The sequence below is a fragment of the Eschrichtius robustus genome, chromosome 15 (genome assembly GCF_028021215.1).
Source record: "Eschrichtius robustus isolate mEscRob2 chromosome 15, mEscRob2.pri, whole genome shotgun sequence".
NCBI classification, from domain to species: Eukaryota; Metazoa; Chordata; class Mammalia; order Artiodactyla; family Eschrichtiidae; genus Eschrichtius; species Eschrichtius robustus.
Genome location: NC_090838.1, coordinates 64,636,532 through 64,658,427, shown reverse-complemented (window position 1 = coordinate 64,658,427; position 21,896 = coordinate 64,636,532). Strand labels below are relative to the sequence as shown.

The window sequence follows — 21,896 nt, the reverse complement described above, 5'->3', positions numbered from 1 at the left end:
CTGGGAATTGGGGGTTGGTAGATGCAAACTATTACATTTAGAATGGATAAACAACAAGGTCCTACTGTATAGCACAGGGAACTATATCCAATCTCCTGGGTAAACCATAATGGAAAAGAATATTTTAAAAAGAATGTATATATGTCTATAACTGAGTCACTTTGCTGTACAGCAGAGATTGGCATAACATTGTAAATCAAATATACTTCAATAAAAAAAAAAGAAAGAAAGAAAACCAGGGTAGCAATACTTATTTCAGACAAAACAGACTTTAAAACAGATTGTAACAAGAGACAAGAAAGACATTACATAATGATCAAGGGATCAATCCAAGAAGATATAAAAATTGTAAATATATATCCACCCAACATAGAAGCACCTAAATCCATAAAGCAAACACTAACAGACATAAAGGGAGAAATTGACAGTAACACATTAATAGTAGGGGACTTTAACACGTCAGTTACATCAATGGACAGATCATCCAGACCCCTCCCCCCCAAAAAAATCAATAAGGAAACACTGGCCTTAAGTGACACATTATATCAGATGCACTTAATTGATATATATAGAGAGCATTCCATCCAAAAGCAGCAAATTACACATTCTTTTCAAGTACACAAGGAACATTCTCCAGGGCATATCACATGCTAGGACACAAAACAAGCCTCAGTAAATTTAAGAAAATTGAAATCATATCAAGCATCTTTTCTGACCACAACGCTATGAGACAAGAAAAAAATGCAAACACATGGAAGCTAAACAATATGCTACAAAACAACCAATGGATCACTGAAGAAACTTTTTTAAAAACTTGGAGACAAATGTAAATAAAAGCACAACAATACAAAATCTATGAGATGCAGGAAAAGCAGTTCCAAGAGGGAAGTTTACAGTGATACAAACCTACCTCAGGAAACAAAAAAAGCCCAAATAAACAACCTAACCTAACACCTAAAGGAGCTAGAAAAAGAAGTATAAACAAAGACCAAAGTTAATAGAAGGAAATCATAAAGATAGGGCAGAAATAAATGCAATAGAAACTAAAAAAAAAAAAAATAGAAAAAAATTAGTGAAACTAAGATCTGGTTCTTTGAAAAGATAAACAAAATTGGTAAACATTTAGTCAGACTTGTCAAGAAAAAAAGAGAGAAGGCCCAAATCAATAAAATCCGAAATGAAAAAGGAGAAGATACAACTGACACCACATAAACACAAAGAATCATAAGCGATTACAACAAACAATTATACACCAATAAAATGGACAACCTAGAAGAATTGGACAAATTCCTAGAAATGTACAATCTCCCAAGAGTAAACCAGGAAGAAATAGAAAATATGAACAGGCTAATTACCAGTAATGAAATTGAATCAGTAACAAAACAACTCCCCCCCCAAAAAGTCCAGGACCAAATGGCTTCACAGGAGAATTCTACCGAACATTTAGAGAAGAGTTAACACCTATCCTTCTCAAACTAGTCGAAAAAATTGCAGAGGAAGAAATGCTTCCAAACTCATTCTACAAATCAGGCATCACCCTGATACCAAAACTAGACAAAGATATCACCAAAAAAAGAGAAAATTACAGGCCAATATCACTGATGAACATAGATGCAAAAATCCTCAACGAAATAATAGGAAACTGAATTCAGCAATACATTAAAAGGATCATACGCCATGATCAAGTGGGATTTTCCCAGGGATGCAAGGATAACTCAATATTCACAACTTAATCAATGTGATACACCATTCATAAATTGAAGAATAAAAATCATATGATCACCTCAATAGATGCAGAAAAAGTTTGACAAAACTAAACATCTATTCATGATAAAAAAAACTCTCATTGAAAAATAATAAGTTAATTAAGAAAATAAATAAAATAAACTGAAAAAAGAAATTATAAAAAAAACTCTCATCAAAGTGCATATAAAGGGAACATATCTCAACACAATAAAGGCCATACATGATAAGCCCACAACTAACATCATTCTCAATGGTGAAAAGATGAAAGCGTTTCCTCTAAGATCAGGAACAAGACAAGGATGTCCGCTTTTGCCACTTTTATTCAACATAGTATTGGAAACCCTAGCAATAGCAATCAGGCAAGAAAAGGAAATTAAAGTAATCCAAATTGGAAAGGAAAAAGTAAAACTGTGACTGTTTGCAGATAACATGCTGCTATATATAGAACATCCACAAGATGCCACCAAAAAACTACTAGAGCTCATCACTGTTGCAGTAAAGTTTCAGATACAAGATTAATTACAGAAATCAGCTGCATGTCTGTACACTAAGAACAAACTACTGTATCAGAAAGAGAGATTAAGAAAAAAAACCCCATTTACAACTACATCAAAGAGAATAAAATACCTAGGAATAAATCTAACTAAGGAAGTAAAAGACCTGTACTTGGAAAACTATTAGACAGTGATGAAAGAAATTGAAGACTACACAGACAGATGGAAAGATATACCATCTTTCATGGTATATGAAAGATACCATGGATCTTTCATATATTGGAAGAATTAATTGGATTGGAAGAATGGATTGGAAGAATTAATATTCATGGATTGGAAGAATTAATATTGTTAAAATGACCACACTACCCAAGGCAAGCTACAGATTCAATGCAATCCCTACCAATATAATTCTAAAATTTGTATGGAAGCACAAAAGACCCTGAAGAGCCAAAACAATCTTGAGAAAAAAGAGCAAAGCTGGAGATATCATGATCCCTCATTTCAAACTATACTACAAAGCTACAGTCATCAAAACAGTATGGTACTGGCAGAAAAACAATCTCATAGATCAACGGAACAGAATAGAGAGCCCAGAAATGAAGTCACAATTATATGGGCAATTAATCTATGACAAAGAAAGCAAGAATATACGATGGGGAAAAGACAGTCTCTTCAACAAATGGTGCTGGGAAAACTGGATAGCTACATGCAAAAGAATCAAACTGGATTACTCTCTTACACCATGCACAAAAATAATTTCAAAATAGATTAAAGACTTAAATGTAATATATGAAACCATAAAAATTCTAGAAGACAACACAGGCAGTATGCTCTTTGACATCAATCTCAGCAATTTTTTTGTATACGTCTCCTCAGGCAAGGGAAACAAAAGCAAAAATAAACAAATGGGACTACAGCAAACTGAAAAGCTTTTACAGTAAACTGACAGCTTTTGCAGAGCAAAGAAAAGTATTAACAAAACAGAAAAGGCACCTACTAAATGGGAGATATTTGGAAATGATATATCTGATAAGGGATTAATATTCAAAATATACAAATCAATATCAAAAAACAGTCCAACTAAAAAATGGGCAGAGAAAAAAAATAGCAGAGGACCTAAATAGACATTTTTCCAAAGAAGACATACAGATGGGCAACAGGCACATGAAAAGATGCTCAAGATTATTAATATTGGGCTTCCCTGGTGGTGCAGTGGTTAAGAATCTGCCTGCCAATGCAGGAGACACGGGTTCGAGCCCTGGTCCAGGAAGATCCCACACGCTGCAGAGCAACTAAGCCCGTGCGCCACAACTATTGAGCCTGTCCTCTAGAGCCTTCAAGCCACAGCTACTGAAGCCCATGCACCTAGAGCCCATGCTCCGCAACTAGAGAAGCCACCACAATGAGAAGCCCGCGCACCACAACAAAGAGTAGGCCCCGCTTGCCACAACTAGAGAAAGCCCGTGCACAGCAACGAAGACCCAATGCAGCCAAAAATAAATAAATAAATTTATTTTTTTTAAAAGATTATTAATATCAGGGAAATGCAAATAGAAATCACAACGAGATGTCACCTGACACCTATCAATATGGCTATTATCAAAAAGACAACAAATAACAAGTGTTGGCAAGGATGTGGAGAAAAGGGAACCCTTATACACTGTTGGTGGGAATGTAAATTGGGGCAGGCACTATGGAAAACAGTATAGAGATTCCTCAACAAATAAAAAATAGAACTACCATATAATCCAGCAATTCCACTCCTGAGTATTTGTCTGAAGAAAATGAAAACACTAAGTAGAAAAGATATATGCATCTCTATGTTCATTGTAGCATTATTTACAATAGCCAAGATATGGCAGCAACCCAAGAGCCCATCAATAGATGAATGGATAAAGAAGATGCCATATATAGATATATATCTATATAGATATATAGATATATATAGATATATATAGATAGATAGATATACACACACATATATACAATGGAATATTACTCAGCCATAAAAAGGAATGAAATCTTGCCACTTGCAACAACATGGATGCACCTAGAGGGTATTAGGCTAAGTGAAATATTGTCAGACAGAAAATTACAAATATTTTATGATTTCACTTATATGTGGAACCTAAAAAGCAAAACAAATGAACAACCAACCATAACAGAACAGAAACAGAGTTATAGATACAGAGAACAAACAGGTGGTTGCCAGAGGTGACGGGGGTGGGGGGGCATGGAAAGAAATTGGTGAGGGTGAGTAACAGGTACAAACTTCCAGTTGCAAAATAAATGAGTTACAGGTATGAAATGCACAGTGTGGGGAATAGTCAATAACTATGTAATATCTATCTACAGTGAGAGATGGTAACTAGATATATTGTGGTGTTCAGTTTGAAATGTATAGAAATACCAAATCACTATGTTGGGTAACAGGAACTAACATAGTGTTGAAGGTCAATTATACTTCAAAAACACAGAAACACACTCATAGAGAAGAGCTCAGATTAGTGGTTACCAGAGCTGGAGGCGGGTGGGGGTGGGTGGTGGTGGATGAAGGCAGTCAAAAGGTACAAACTTCCAGTTATAAGATAAATAAGTGCTAGGGATGTAATGTACAATATAAATAACACTGCTGTATGTTATATATGAAAGTTAAGAGAGTAAATCCTAAGAGCTCTCATCACAAGAAAAAAATGTTTTTTATTTCTTTAATTTCACATCTATGTGAGATGATGGATGTTCAGTAAACTTATTGTGGTAAAACTTTCATGATGTATATGAGTCAAAGCATTATGCTGTACACCTTAAACGTATACAGTACTGTATGTCAATTATATCTCAATAAAGTTGGAAAAAAAAAAGAGTGACTGACTGAATGAGTGAATGAATGATGTGGAAGAGAAAGGTTAAGCCCAGGAACATGATGGGGGTACCACTGGAATGCTTCATGGGGCAGGGGTAGCTTGACGAAATGTCAGGTTTAGCATAATATTCTCAACAGAAATCCAAAACTCTACCTTAGCACCAAAGAAGGGTTGTTCCCCTGGCACCCAGGCCTTGAAGAAGGCGGGCCTGAGGTGCAGTCTGAGGTGGACCTTGAGGCGGCGCCCGCAATGAGCCGCCCGGCCTGAAGGGGGCGCCCTCGCAGCGCAGGCGGACGTGGAGAGCCGGAAGGGCCAGGTAGCCGCGGCTTTGCCTTCGCGAAGAAAGGGGTAGGAGCAGGGTTGAGGGCCGCAGTCAGGGAGGACGGCCACGGGCAGCGCCTCGCAGGAAGGACTTGGGCCGATCTCGGGCCGGCCCTCAAGCGGATGCTGGCGGGGAGGGTGTTGGCGAGCGGACATGGGCAGCTGCCGGGGAGGCCTGACGCCCGGAGGCCCAGGTCCGCCGCGTCCGAGCCTGCCCTCCGCAAGCGGTTCTGAGGACAGGAGCGGCAGAGACGAGTCTCCTCCGCCGACTCTCCCGGGCCTGGGGGCTGGGTGGCCAATCCGTCAGGCAGCGTAGGCGTCGTGCTGAGGGCCCACGACACTTTGCGGGGGGGCCCATGAAATATATTGTAAAGACCAAAGAAAACAGTGAAACCCTAGGGCCGAAGAAAAGGGGTTTTGTTTTATGTTTTTCCTTACGTGAGGGGGGCCGAAATGAAATTGGAGGGCCCACGAAAATCTTTTTTGCTCTTCCACAGCAAGAGGCCAACCGCCTTTGTGGAGCTGAAGGGCGTGCCAGGGGCTAGGAGGGTGGAGGATGGGAGGGGGTTGGCCGGGTAGGGCATGGCATGAGGATGGAGAGTTGGGAAGGAGACACATGCAGAATTTCGGAGCCAGGGTAGGGATTTCAGATTTTGTTCCAAGTGTAATTGGAAGCCATTGAAGGGTTTTTGGTAAGGGAGTAACTTGATGGCTTTTGGTGGTTCAAGGCCGAGATTTAACCAGTTTGAAGGGGGACACCAATAAGTGGGCGTTCTTGTCAAAAGTGGAGAGCATAGGATCACAAATAGTCAGGTGCTGCTTAAGACTATGCCCAGACACATCAGGTGCATTAATTGATCATGTTTGACAGTATAAGGAAGAGAGCTGCCTTTTACCTCATTTAAAGAACAGTGTTGGAATTGCACACAAGTGTGGGATCTAAAAATGACTGTGGAAGCTGAAACCATTCAAAGTGATCCTAATAATCAATGGGAACAATTACATCTGTTCCGGGATCTCTCAAAATTGTTGTCAAAACATTAGAAATTCTCTTACTGTCAGTTATAAATGTACAGAGAATTGAAAAATAATAAAACTAGAATCTGTTTAGCACACTGTCATTGAAAACATTAGAAACATTGAGAAAGTATTTCTTTCTTTGTAAAAAAACTTATCAAGAATAGTTTGAACAGTGCTTGTGCTTGTCTTCTTCTCAAGCATCTCAAGCAAGCATCTCTTCTATGCCTTACCAAAATGTTATATTCCTTGCTAAGTTTGGATGAGCTTCCAACATTTTATCCTTTGCACTTTCAATTTTGTAAAATATCTCCAAGAGTTCCTTTTATATGAAGTTTTTTGCCGATGGCACTTTTTCTGAGACATCTTCATACTTTTTGTCATAACCACTTTCCTCATTTATGTTGATAAGTTCACCTCACTAAATTCCTCTCTCTGCCTGTCTAGAGTCTATTTCTTCTAGCTCTTTCTTCTGTTCATTTATGTTCAATTCAACTCTCACTTTCAGCCTTACCACTTACTGTTTCTTGGCTACACTTTCATCTTTTTTGGCCAATTCCCTCTTTCAATTATCTATTTTTGTAAGATGTCAATGTGGGTTTATCACTAGGAAACAAGGAAGTAAAACTACACTCTGCTGTCTGTACTTAACCTGAATAAGAGATCTGCAGTGACCAGTCACCAACAGAATTTGAAAGAAGTGACATAATTGATCACTGATCATGATGTGTGTCTCTTATTTATGTAGTGATTTGTGGGCTAAAGAGCTAGCTGTGGTTTGTACTTTTATGTAATTATAGTTAATATTCCATGGTAACTGAAATTAGAACCATGTTGATGGGGGATTGACTTTAATTAACTAAATTGTAGTAACCGAGATTTGTGTATATTGGAACCATGCAAAATAAGAAGTGCCTATACTCTAAAATGACAAGAGCTTCAGATGTGAGGGAAGGTGGACCGGGGACATAGAAGCTCATTCTACATCAAATAAGGCCTTTGTCTGGGTGCTTGTTTGTCTGTGAATCTGTCTGTGTGTCAGCCTGAAATTCAGCATTGCATTGGTCTTAGGTACTTAATTTAAAAGTATAGTTAAGAGATACTTATGATATGTGCTTTCTTGGTAAATATATTACTCATTGATTTGAATTTCTAGTTCAAGGTTACTCTCAGTAGATTAGCATATTCATTTATTTATTTGTTCAGCAGTACACAGCACACAACTGGAGCTCAATAAAAAATTGTTGAATGAACAAATGCTGACTTCCACTATCCAAAAAGGAAAGTCTGAAGGGGAATAACTTCACAGATTCATTTTGAGAAACACATCTATCTATGCATTCTTGGATCACTTATAAAAATCCTAAATTCCAAAGTGTTTCTGAAAATTGTCATAAATATTGATATCTTTCTCTTAGACCCAGGGGAAATCAAAGACGCTTTTATTTTCCCTGCATTCTTTAGCTAAAACACAATAGTACAGAATCATTTCAGTTCCCAGAGGTGTAGACATATTTTTTTAATCTAAAAAATATATTCTTTTATGATTGTCCTAATGTTCTTTTTGAAATATTTTTATTATTAAATATAACATATTTAGAGAAAATTTCATAAGATATGAATATATACTTTAATAATTATAAAGTGAACACCCATGTAACCACAATAAAGGTCAAGAAATAGAACATTGCCAACACTCCAGAACCTCCCCTTTTGTCCCTTCTAATAATGCCCTCCTCCCTTTCTAGAGAAAATCACTACCTAAATTTTTGTGATAATAATTTCCTTGTTCTTTAAAAATAGTTTTAGCATAATGTACACATTCCTAAACAATATATTTTTGCTTGTCTTTAAAACCTATGTAGATGGAATCATACTATATGTATTCTTTGTGTCTTGCTCTTTTATTCAGTATTATGTTTCTTAGAGCCATCCATGTCGTTGCACGTAACTCTAGTTCATTCATTGTCATCTTTGTGTGAATATAGCAGAATTTATCCATTCTAATGTTGATTGAAATTTGTGTTGTTTGCAATGTGGGGTAATTGTGAATAAGACTATTATGAATAGTCTTTTTGCTGCTGTGATCTGACTTTGTTCATGTATCCTGGTGCATGTCGTTATTCACAGATGAATGATTGTGAACAAAAAGGATCTACAGATAAATTATTATAACTAGTAAGAGAGTGCAGCAGTGTTGTGAAATACAACATCATTATACAAAAATCAATTTTATTTCTATACATTATCAACAAAACAAAAAATGGAATTTAAGAAGATGTCATTATAAATTAACATTAGAAAAAGCAGATCTCTAAGAATAAAATTTAATAAAAGATGAGACCTTTGGGGAAAAGAATGAAATTATAAACGTCTGTAGATTCTTTTAGATTTTCTATATAAACAATCAGTCATATCATCTGCAAACAATGACAGTTTTATTTCTTCCATTGCAATGCCTTTTATTTATTTGTCTTGCCTTATTGCTACCTTCACTACTGTGTTGAATAGAAGTGATGATAACAGTCTCCTTGTCTTGGATGGAACACTTTCAGCCTCACCATTAAGAATGATATTTGCTCTAGATTTTTGTAAACATATTTTATCAGATTATTCCTATCGTCTATTCCTAGTTTACTAAGACTGATTCTTTATCATATATGAATTGTTTTTCTGCATCTATTGAGATGATCATATAATTTTTCTCATTTAATATTTTAACGTGATGAATTACAGTGACTTTTTCTAATGCTATGTCAACCTTATGTTCTTGAGGTAAACCCAACTTGGTCATGATGTGTTATTCCTTTTATATATTGCTGTTTTTCAATTTGCTTATATTTTGCTTAGGATTTTTACATCTAAAAATGTAAGTTTTACATTTAAAGTTCATGGATGAGATTGTCCTATAATTTTTTTTCTTATAAAAAATTATCTGATTTTAGTATCAAAGGTCATGCTAACCTCGTAAAATTAAATGAGTGGTGTTCCTCTCCTATTCTCTGCAAGAATTTGTTTAAGATTGAAATTCTTGGTCTTTGAGAGTAATATGGAATTCATCAGTGGAATCATGTGGCCCTGTAGTTTACTTGTGGGAACATACTTGACTACCAATTAAATTTTTTCAGTGGTTATAGACTATTTAGGTTTTTAAATTTTCTTTTTGATTTAGTATTGGTTAAATATGGTTTTCTAGGAATTTGTCCATTTTATTAAACTTACTGGTATAAAGTTGTTCATTATATCCTCTTGTAATCTTTTCCATGTTTGAGGATTTATAATGATGTTCCCGTCTCATTCCTGATGTTTGTTCCAAGTTCTCATTTGTTCTCCTTTCCAAATCTGAGCCCTGGGGATAAGTGTAAGTAGTAAGTAAAGAAAGAAAGCAAAGATGTTGGAGGTAGAGAAAACAGCAAGAGCAAATGCACTGAAGTGAATGGTATATTTGGTTTTATTTAAGTAAAAAACTTGAGGTAAACAAAGCCTCTAATAAGGCTGAAGGTCAAGTCATAAAGGGTCTTGAGTGGGTTTTGAAGGGGAAAATGTGGTTATATTTTCATTTTTAAGAATTACTATGTACCAAATAAACACTTTGCTAAGCTTTGATAAATAGAGTTGACAAGACAGGTTCTCTGTCCTTGGGAAGCTCACAATACATTATGAGAGGCAGTCATAGAAACAAATTATAATATAGTACAATGCCAATAAAGAAACAAAGTCATGAGGGCAAATAGCTTACTTTGAGACTGAAGTTTGACTCTTTGATTAGTTCCACTCAACATCTCTAAGCATTCTCAGCCTTTATAGGCAAACATCTAGATCCCTTGGCAGCTGTTAAGATGGGATAGCCTAGAGAAGCTTGAGTTAGTACCTAGTTTGACTCCTTTCTGGACTTAGTCCCCTAGACCTGTGTTCATTGTTTCAACTTTCAGTTTTATGAAAGCCAGTGATTTCTCTTTTCTTCCCTATAGGTGTAGAGAATATCAAAGTGGTGGCTACAGTTCCACCCCTGGTCTGGCTGCCATGTATCATGGGCAAACTACTAGTAAAGGGCCATGTAATTCCACGCAGATTTACCAGCAACCTCCAAGGCTTCTCATTGTGCATATCGCTCTACCATCCTGGGCTGACCTCTGCTCCAACCTCTGTGAGGCTCTGCAGAACTTTTTCTCTCTAGCCTGCAGCTTGATGGGCCCCAGCCGCATGTCCCTCTTCAGCTTATACGTTGTACAAAATCAGCATGAGTGCATCCTCCCCTTTGTGGTGAGTATATCTATATTTGTTCATTTTATCCTGAGAGCAGATATGAGGTTTCTGGAGCAGAGATCACAGTTTTTATTCTTACAGTAATAACTGTGCCCATTCCCCATACCCAATACCCCATACCCCACAGGCAACAGAAAGAGCCCGATGTCATCCTACACATGGGGGATTTGTACTGCAGAAGAGGAACCCCAAAATTATTAATATGGGAGTGTATATAGGCCACATCTTACCCCCCACCTCCACTCCTGAGAGAGGGAGAGAAACTTTGGCATTTACAGTCCTTTGGAATGTAAGCAACTGACCTCTTTCATCCCTCTTTGAAATGTAAACACAGGGAAGTAAATCTCTAAATTTCTTTAGAGGTCTCTGGCTACTCTATCACCCTTTAAGTTTCTAAGACTTGTCCTTTAACCCAGGTTCCAGGATTTTTTGCTCAGAAAGCCCCAACTGTGCAGAAATATGAAAATATTTTTTCTCTATACTTCCACATAGGACTCAGGTGAAACTCCCCCTAGGGTTTCAGAAGGCAAAGGCTGGGCTAAGGGCAATGCTTTTACAAAGCTCTCTCACACATAGACAACTATCTCTTTTCCTCCTCAAACAAATTCAGATCTTCACTTTCTCCCCTTTACAAAGTTCAGAAGCTCAGGGGTGGGAAAGACTTCAGAGGTTCTAGTAAATCCTCTTCCTGAGGCAGCCATGCTGCTGGGCTAGTCAGAAAAGACCTCATGGGGAGCCAGGACTTTGATTCCTACCTGGTGTGAATAAGACCTCCTCCCACATAGTGTCCATGGAAGCCATGTGGGAGCCTGGACTCCCTCCAACCCATCCAACATTAACAAGGTTTCTATCTCTCCCCCTCCCTATTGAGGTGGTGTCAGAGGAGGCCATGTGGGAAGTGGCAGTAAGGCATCTTTTTATCTCCAAGGCAGGATGGTGTCAGTGAAGGCCTAGTGGGAAGCCAGGACTTTTAGGACATTTTTCCTAGTGGAACGCTTAATGGTAATGAAGCTTACCTACCCCCAGGGTGTCAGTGGGGGGGCCTTTGAGGAACCTGAACTTCTACCCCCACCCAGAGGTAACAAGGCACCCTCCCTTCTGGGATGTAATTAGGGGCCAAATAGAGTCACACCCCAACCTGACAGTAATTACATCCCAGTAATCCGGGATGTAATTAGAGGCCAAATAGAGTCACACCCCAACCTGACAGAGAAGTGACAGGAAACCTCACTTCTCCCATTGGTGCAGTGTCAAAATAGGCCTACTAAAGCAGAAGATTTAAACAAGATCCAGAGTCTTACAGCATAATACCCAAAATGTCCAGAATACACATACACACACAAAAAAAAATCACTCATGATTATCAAGAACCAGGAAAATCCCAACTTGAATGAGAAGACAACAGACACCAACACTGAGATGACACAGGTGTTAGAATTATCTGAAAACGCTTTTGAAGCAGCCATCATAAAAATATTCCAACAAGCAGTTATGAACGTGCTTGCACAAATGGAAAAATATAAAGTCTCACCAAAGAAATAGAAGTATAAAGAAAAACCAAATAGAAATTTTAGGCTGAAAAATGCAATACCCATAATTTTAAAAACAAAAATCTACTATGGATGGGCAAAGTGGAGAGGACAGAGGAACTTGAAAACAGAATAGAAATTACCCAATCTGAGCAACAGAGAGAAAAGAGACTTTAAAAAAAATTAGCAAAGCCACAGGGATCTGTGAGACTATAACAAAGAGCTAACATTTATGTCATCACAGTCCAAGAGGAAAGGGACAGGAGGGTGGAGCTGGACAAATACTTAAAGAAATAATCACTGAAAGTTTCCCAAATTTGGCAAAAGTTATAAACCTAAAGATTCAAGAGGCTGGTGGAGCCCCAAACAGAATAAACACAAAGAAATCCATTCTGGCTGGTGGAGCCCCAAACAGAATAAACACAAAGAAATCCATTCTAAGACACATCATAATCAAAATTCTAAAAACTAAAGACAAAGAAAGACTCTTGAGAGCGGGACACTGACACCTTACCTATAAGGGAGAAACAATCAAGTAATGATAGATTCTTTTCATTAGAAACCATGAAGGCCAGAGGAAGTGTCACATTTTTCAAATGCTGAAAGAAAAGAACTGTTAACCTAGAACTCTGTATCCAGTGAAAATATCCTTAAGGAATGAATCAGAAATCAAGATATTCTCAGATGAGGGAAAACTAAGAATTTGTCACCAACAGACCTACCTTAACAGAATGGCTAAAGGAAGTTCTCGAATCAGAAAGGAAATTATAAAAGAAAGACTCTTGTAATATCCGGAAGGAAGAAAGAAGAATGGAAAGAATAAAATATGAATAAAGATAATAGACTTTCTATAGAGTCTTCTAAATTATATTTGACAATTGAAGCAAAAATTATAACATTGTCTGATATGGTTGTTAGTGCTAGTGTATATAGAGGAACTATTTAGGATAATTACATTATAAACAGGGGAGGATAAAAGGACTTAAAGGAAATTAAGGTTTTTACACTTCATTCAAAATGGTAAAATATTGACACCAGTATACTGTGATAAGGATGTATATGTATAATGCAATACTTAACCACTTAAAAAATCTATATAAAGAGATACACTCAGAAACACTATAGATAAATCAAAATGGAATTCTAAGAAAATATTCAATTAACCCACAGGAAGATAGGTAAAAGAAAACAGAGAAATGAAAAACTGAGGGAACAAACAGAAAGCAACAAATAAATCAACAGGCTGACATACCAATAATTACATTAAATGTAAATGGTTTTATGGGCTTCCCTGGTGGCGCCTATCCCTGGTCTGGGAAGATCCCACATGCCACGGAGCAACTGAGCCCATGCACCACAATACTGAGCCTGTGCTCTAGAGCCCGCAAGCCACAACTACTGAGCCTGCATGCTGTAACTACTGAAGCCCATGCACCTGGAGCCCATGCTCCACAACAAGAGAAGCCACCACAGTAAGAAGCCCATGCACTGCAACGAAGAGTAGGCCCCGCTCGCCGCGACTAGAGAAAGCCCGCATGCAACAACGAAGACCCAAAGCAGCCAAAAATAAATAAATAAAATAAATAAATTTATTTTTAAAAATGTAAATGGTTTTAATACACCAATTAAAAGAAAGAGAGAATTCCCTGGTGGTCCAGTGGTTAGGACTCTGTGCTTCCACTGACAGGGGCCCAGGTTTGATCCCTGGTTGGGGAAATAAGGTCCCACAAGCTGCACAGCATGGCAATAAATAAATAAATAAAAGAGATTGGCGGAGGTGGGGGCACGACCCAACTATATCCTATCTACAGGAAACTAACTTCAAACACAATAAAAGTAGGTTGAAAGTAAAAGGATGGAAAAAGATATACCATGATAACAATCAAAACATTATTAATATATCAAATTAAGTAGACATAATGATAAAAAGAGTCACAGAACAAGAACAAATAGTCCTAAAATTTATATGGAACCCCAAAGACCTAGAATTGCCGAAGCAATCCTAAAGAAAAAGAACAAAGCTGGAGGCATAACCACCCCGTGCCCTCCCGCCAGACTTCAGACAATACTACAAAGCTACAGTAATCAAAACAGCCTGGGAACTTCCCTGGTGGTCCAGTGGTTAAGACTCCACACTCCCACTGTAGGGGACACTGGTTCAACACTGGTCAGGGAACTGAGATCCTGCATGCCATGTGATGCAGCCACAAAAAAAAAAAACCAACAACAACTGTGATATTGGCACAAAAACAGACATACGGGTCAATGGAACAGAATAGAGAGCTGAGCAGTAAGCCCACACACCTACAGTCAATTAATCTTCAACAAAGGAAGCAAGAATATACAATGGAGAAGACAGTCTCTTCAGCAAGTGGTATTGGAAAAGCCGGACAGCAACATGTAAATCAGTGAAGTTAGAGCACTCCCTTATGCCATACATAAAAATAAACTCAAAATGGCTTAAAGACTTAAATATAAAGCATGACAGCATAAAACTCCTAGAAAAGAACATAGGCAAAATATCTGACATAAATTGTAGCCATGTTTTCTTAGGTCAGTCTCCCAAGGCAAAAGAAATAAAAGCAAAAATAAACAAATGGGACCTAATCAAACTAGGAAACCATAAACAAAATGAAAAGACAGCCTACAGAATGGGAGAAACTATTTGCAAATGATGAGACCAACAAGGGCTTAATTTCCAAAATATACAAACAGCTCATACAGTTCAATATTGAAAATAAATAAATAAATTTTAAAAATGGGCCGAAGACCTAAATAGACATTTCTCCAAAGAAGGCATACAGATGGCCAACAGGCACATGAAAAGATGCTCAACACTGCTAATTATTAGAGAAATGCAAATAACTGCAATGAGGTATCACCTCACACTAGTCAGAATGGCCATCAAAAAAAGTCTACAAATAATAAATGCTGGAGAGGTTGTGGAGAAAAGGGAACCTCCTGCACTGTTGGTGGGAATGTAAATTGGTGCAGCCACTTACAGAGAATAGTATGGGGGTTCCTTAAAAAACTAAAAATAGAGTTACCATATGATCCAGCTATCCCATTCCTGGGCATATATATCTGGAGGAAACCCTAATTTGAAAAGATACATGCACCCCAGTGTTCATAGCAGCACTGTTTACAATAGCCAAGACATGGAAGCAACCTAAGGGTCCATCGACAGATGAATGGATAAAGAAGATGTGGTATATGTATACAATTTTACTCAGCCATAAAAAAGAATGAAATAGTGCCATTTGCAGCAACATGGATGGACCTAGAGATTATCATTCTAAGTGAAGTAAGTCAGACAAAGACAAATACCATGTGATACCACTTACGTGTGGAATCTAAAAAAAATGATACAAAATGAATTTGCAAAACAGAAACAGACCCACAGACAGAGAACACAAACTTATGGTTACCAAAGGGGGAAAGGGAGGAGGGATAAATTAGGAGTTTGGGATTAGCAGATACACACTACTATATATACAATAGATAAACAACAAGGGCCTACTGTATAGCACAGGGAACTATATTCAATATCTTGTAATAACCTATAATGGAAAAGAATCTGAAAAAGAATATATATATATATATGTGTATATACATATATATGTATCTGAATCACTTTGCTGTACACCTGCAACTAACACAACTGTATCTGAATCACTTTGCTGTACACCTGAAACTAACACAACGTTGTATATCAAGTATAATTTTTTTAAAAAAATTTTCCAAAAGAAAGAAAAGAGTCAATCCAACAAAAGACAGCAATCTTAAATGTGTACCCACTAAACAGCAGAGCTACGAATGTCTGTTAACTGGTCAATGGATAAACAAAATGTACAACTCTCACTCCATAAAACTGGAGTTTCCTACAAGTACACTGAGGACAGAGTGAAAGTGATAGTGATGTTTACGACCATACGGCAAGTATGTTCCTCTATTGTGCCATTTTCCTTGTGCATGTCTGTCCCATGACCACATTTGGCTGTGATATCTATCTTCTGTCAGGCAATAGGGATAAAGAAAAGTTGAGAGTGATCTGGAAGGGTAAATGAAGATATTCAGCATAGGAGGCTTTTTGGGAGATGAGCTCATGTCCCAAACAAAGGTAAAAGGATTTCATTTCCTTCTTCAATTGACTATGTTCTATGCCTCTGGTACTCCTCAGTACATTTGGCCTTAGATGAATCCCCTGACCCCTTATTCACTCCATTAGGAAAGACAGATGGTTCTAGACTAAGAACAACCTCTGGTAACTCAGGAAAAATTGCAAGCCAAAATTTCCATCCAAAAGAACAGTAAGTTCAACCATGGTCAAAAGCTCAAGAAAATCACTGAAACAATGCCATTACCTTATGTATGGAACAGTCCAATCTTTGTTTAAAGGAAAAAATATTACCTGAAATCCATTTTATCTGACCTATATAAGTATCTGACGTTTTCCATCTGCAGAGTTAGCTCAAAATGTAAGTGGAGGAAGACAGCAGGTAGGAAATCTTGCCTAAGTTGAACACCTCAATTTATCTCCTCATATTTAATTTATGAGTATAATAAAATAATTCTGAAATTTTTATGAGAAATCTTGACAAAGGAATTATAATTAAAATATTAGAATTCCTTTTATATCCATTGTGCCCTTAATATAAATAAATTTGACCGAAATGATTAATCTCTCAAATCAGAGTTTCAGAAGAATTCCGTTACTGTGAAGATTTTACCAATTCTTTTACCTTTTCATGAGAACAAAGAAGTTATTTAAATCATATATGATCTACAATGGTATTTGAGGACCAGTAGTGGTCTAATTTGCCTATTACATTTATTTTCTTATCCTTACTAGCTGATCTTCAATAGAATCATTTAAAAGTGGCAAATAATAAGAATATATTATATTGGGGCTTCCCTGGTGGCGCAGTGGTTGAGAATCTGCCTGCCAATGCAGGGGACACAGGTTCGAGCCCTGGTCTGGGAAGATCCCACATGCCGCGGAGCAACTGGGCCCGTGAGCCACAATTACTGAGCCTGCGCATCTGGAGCCTGTGCTCTGCAGCAAGAGAGGCCGCGATAGTGAGAGGCCCGCGCACCACTATGAAGAGTGACCCCCGCTTGCCACAACTAGAGAAAGCCCTCGCACAGAAACGAAGACCCAACACAGCCATAAATAAAATAAATAAATTTAAAATATATATATATATATATATTATATTAAATAGTGTTCAGGTAAACTCCAATAAAGATAATAAACTGTAATTGAGTGCTGCAGGAGGGTGGGGAGAATAAGAAAAGGAAATATACAATTTTTATCATTGTATAGTGGAGATTTTCATCACTCATTAATGGATATTGCTAAAGAAATAACTTAGGGGAATTATATAAACATGGAATTATAAAGATAACCCCTAAAACAAATACAAACCTTTCTAATTATGACAAGGAAAACATATATAGAGCAAACAAATTTACACAGTATAGTGATTTTTCAAAAGCTATGAAAACAGTGTATACCTTAAAATAATATAACTAAAAATAACTAAACTTACCTATTAAAGTACTTTAAAAACAGATTTGATTGCAAAACAAAATTCTGCTGTATTCAAGAGACTACAACAAAGTGATTCAGAAAGGTTGAAAATAAAAGGAAGGGCAAAGGTATGCTAGGCAAGTGCAGCCCCGTAATAAAAAAACAAAAAGCATGATTTTAATATCAGACATCATTGAATTTAGAGCAAAAAGCACTAAACACGACTAAGAATGGCACTTTAATGCTAGGACACAAAGCAGAGAAGAGTAGAGAATTATCAAGAGGAGCATAAGAAATATATTCAGTAAGAGAGCTTGTTGGAGGGAGAGTCTATTGAAAATATATCAGTTTTGAATACCAGTGTACCAAATAACATAGTATCAACATTTTTTAAAGAAATATAATTATATGTATGAAAGAAATCTGCACCTTCCTGAAGTGCTCATGGAATAGTCACAAAAGTTGACCGTATGTTAAGCCACAAATAAACCCCAGAACTTTGATGAATTCCAAAAAGTACAAGTAGATCAGTCAACATTCTCTGAATACAATGCAATAAAACTAGAAATAAATAGCAAATACAGAACAAAAAGTCACTACCACCTGGAAATTTTTCAGCTGTTTAATAGCTTTTGAATCAAAGAGGAAATCAGGCAAAAATTGCAGTATATCTAGGAAATAATAATAATGAAACACTACATATCAGAACCTATGTGATACAAAAAAAGTTAATGCTGAGAAAAATTCATATCTTTAAACTATATAAATTTCATTATTTTATATTAGTAAACCAGAAAAACTGAAAATAAATGAAGCAAGCAACTCAAGAAGAAAAGAAAAAACAAGCTTAAGGAAAGCTAAAGGAAGGAAATAATAAAAATAAAAACAAACAATAATGAATATGAAAATAGAAAATTGTAGAACAAATGACTAAATCCAAATTTGTTCTTTGGGGAAAAAATAGGAAATAGATCAGCCATTAGTTAACTTAGTTTTAGGAAAAGGGCAGGGGGAAAAGGCACATATACACAAAATAAGATAAGGAGACAGTAACCACACTTGTGTGAAATGCATAATTCTCCATGAAAATATAATTACCGAAAGTGAATTCAGAAGAGACAGAAACCTGCCATTTCCCATAAAAGGAATAGGGAAAGTTATCAAAGAACTACCCTCCCCCAAAATAAAGTACTGGAACCAAATGGTTTTGCAGGGGAATAATACCAGACTTTTAAAGAACAGATTGTTAAGTTTTTTAATCATTTTATACCACAGAAAGAAAAAAAAATCCTTCCAAATTCTTTTTGTGAAGATAATGTAATATTGATCCTAAAATCCAGCAAAGAAAAACTACAGACCAGTCTCACTTATGACTATCTATTAAACATCCCAAATAAAGTATTAACAATAGGATCCAGCTCATATTTAAAAAATCATCTACAGGAATGCAGAAATGGTGCAGTACTGAAATCTATTAATATAGTTTACTATGTTAATATATCTAAGAAAAATATTATCGTGTTTATTTCCATACATACTGAAAAAAATGGTGTTTAATAAAGTGCAACATCCAATCTTTTTTTAAAAAACCTTTAAAAATTAGGAACAGGTGGCTATTCCCATAGTGTATGTCTATGACAGCTCAAAAACCAGATCTTACTTAGTGAAAAGACACTGAATATATTCCTGTGTAAGACAAGTAAGTTTGCTATCATCACTGTTATCTAACAGTATTTTAGAGATTTTCACTAATATAATTGCACACATAAAAAAGAAGTTAGAATATAGAAACAAGGAAAGGAGGGACTTCCCTGGCGGTCCAGTGGTTAAAAACACTCTGCGCTTCTGCTGCAGGGGGGCGCGGGTTTGATCCGGGGAACTAAGATCCCACATGCCCCGCGGCATGGCCAAAAAAAAAAAGAGAAAATGATCGTCATTTGCAGATTAATGGTAATATATCTAGAAAACCCAAAAGAATCAACTAGAAAATTACTTCAAACAACAAAAGAATTCACGACAATGATCAGGTACAAATATTAATACAGATATAAGTACCCTTTAGGGCTTCCCTGGTGGCACAGTGGTTAAGAATCCGCCTGCCAACGCAAGGGACAAGGGTTCGAGCCCCAGTCCGGGAAGATCCCACATGCCACAGAGCAACTAAGCCCGTGCGCCACAACTACTGAGCCTGCGCTCTGGAGCCCGTGAGCCACAACTACTGAGCCCATGTGCCACAACTACTGAAGCTCATGTGCCTAGAGCACATGCTCTGCAACAAGAGAAGCCACTGCAATAAGAAGACCATGCACCACAACGAAGAGTAGCCCCCGCACACCGCAACTAGAGAAAGACCGCACAGCTACGAAGACCCAGCACAGCCAAAAATAAATAAAATAAATAAATTTATTTTTTAAAACATAATAATAAGTGCCCTTTATATTCTTCCAGAACAACAAACCAGAAGTTAAAATGGCAGAAAAGTTCTCATCACAATAACCAAAATGATCAAATAAATGCTTATGAATGAAAATAATAATAAATGTGCAAGATTTATATGAATTAAAATGCTATTGAGAAACACAGAAGAAGACTTGAACAAATGAAAAGTCATTAGTTCTTGGGAGGACTCAGACCAGAAAGATGTCAGTTATCTCTAAATTAATCTATAAATGTAAAGCAATTCCCAGTAAAATTTCTAACAGAAGAACTAGACATCTTGATAATAAAGTTAAAATTAGAAACAAAAAACAAACAAGAATAGCTAGAGACTCTTTCTCTCAAATATTAAACAGATATTCACAGTGTGATACTGGAAATTGAAAAAACAGCAATAGAATACAATTTAAAGTCCAGAAATAGACCCAAATAACATGGGGGGATTTAGTGTATAATAATGATGCTATTTAACATTAGTTGAAAAAATTATTCAACAAACTAGATAGCCATGTGGGAAGAAATTAAGTTAGAGTCATACACACCGCTTACACCAGTATAAATTCCAAAAAAAAAAAATTTTTTAAATAAATTTATTTATTTATTTATTTTTGGCTGCGTTGGGTTTTTGTTGCTGCGCACCGGCTTTCTCTAGTTGCAGAGAGTGGGGGCTACTCTTCGTTGCGGTGCACGGTCTTCTCATTGTGGTGGCTTCTCTTGTTGCGGAGCATGGGCTCTAGGCGTGCAGGCTTCAGTAGTTGTGGCTCGCGGGCCCTAGAGCGCAGGCTCAGTAGTTGCAGATGGATCAAAGATTTAAATGTAAAAATTGAAAATATCTAAGTACTAGAACAGACTGTATCAGTCTGGGTCCAATCAGGAAATAGAAACCACATAGTGATTTAAACAAGGAAAAAAGTATATAGAGTATTTTAACATAGTTTAACATATTAAACTATGATAATATAGCAATTATAAGATATAGGAGAGCTTTTTGTGGTACCCTAGGGCTGAGGGAGAGATCTCAAAGAAGGACAAACTTGGAAAGGGGACCCCTTTCCCAAGGCTGGGGTTTAGACCCAGTTGGAGAATATATGGTTGCAGCTCACTGGATGCAAAGAAGCTCACTGGTTTGCTCAAGCCAGAGCTGGTCCATGGCTACTGGGAAAGCAGGAAGCAACCCTCCAGGTGTAGGCACAGTGGCTGATGCATAGGCATGCAGAGAGTGGAGAAGCCAATGTGGGCAGGAGGCCTGGAGTAAGCAGTGTCCGTGTTGGAAGAACAGCAGCATTCGGAGGACCACAGGAGACAAAACTTCTGAGGGGAGGGACAGGTGAGCAAAGGGAATCAGGCATCAGTGCAGGCAGGAGGCCTGAAGCATGCAGTGTCCATGCTGAGTGGACAGCTGACAGGTGATCAGGTTAGGGCTGAGAAGTTCCCAGTGTCTTAGTCAGCTCAGGCTGTGACTGGCTGGTTTAAACAATAGACATTTATTTTCTCAAGGTTTAGAAGGCTGGAAGTCCAAGATCAGGGTGCCAGCCTGGTCAGGCTCTGGTGAGAGTCCTCTTCCATCTTGCAGACAGCGGCTTTCTTGCTATGTGCTCACATGGCCTTTCCTCAGTGCATGTACATGAAGAGAGAGCTCTGGTGTCTATTCTTCTTCTAAGAGCATCAATCCCATCATGGAGGCCCC

At 37.3% G+C, this 21,896-nt stretch overlaps 1 protein-coding gene across 2 annotated transcripts in view; it reads left to right on the top strand.

Annotated features, from left to right (window-relative positions):
* The first annotated feature begins 10,468 nt into the window (after positions 1–10,468).
* The window catches only part of M1AP (meiosis 1 associated protein), an 84,555-nt gene continuing 73,127 nt past the window's right edge, over positions 10,469–21,896 (top strand). For both annotated transcript variants that reach the window (XM_068564733.1, XM_068564734.1), the window contains exon 1: positions 10,469–10,708. In XM_068564733.1, coding sequence (XP_068420834.1) covers positions 10,469–10,708 — 240 coding nt within the window. The remainder of the gene's footprint in view (positions 10,709–21,896) is intronic.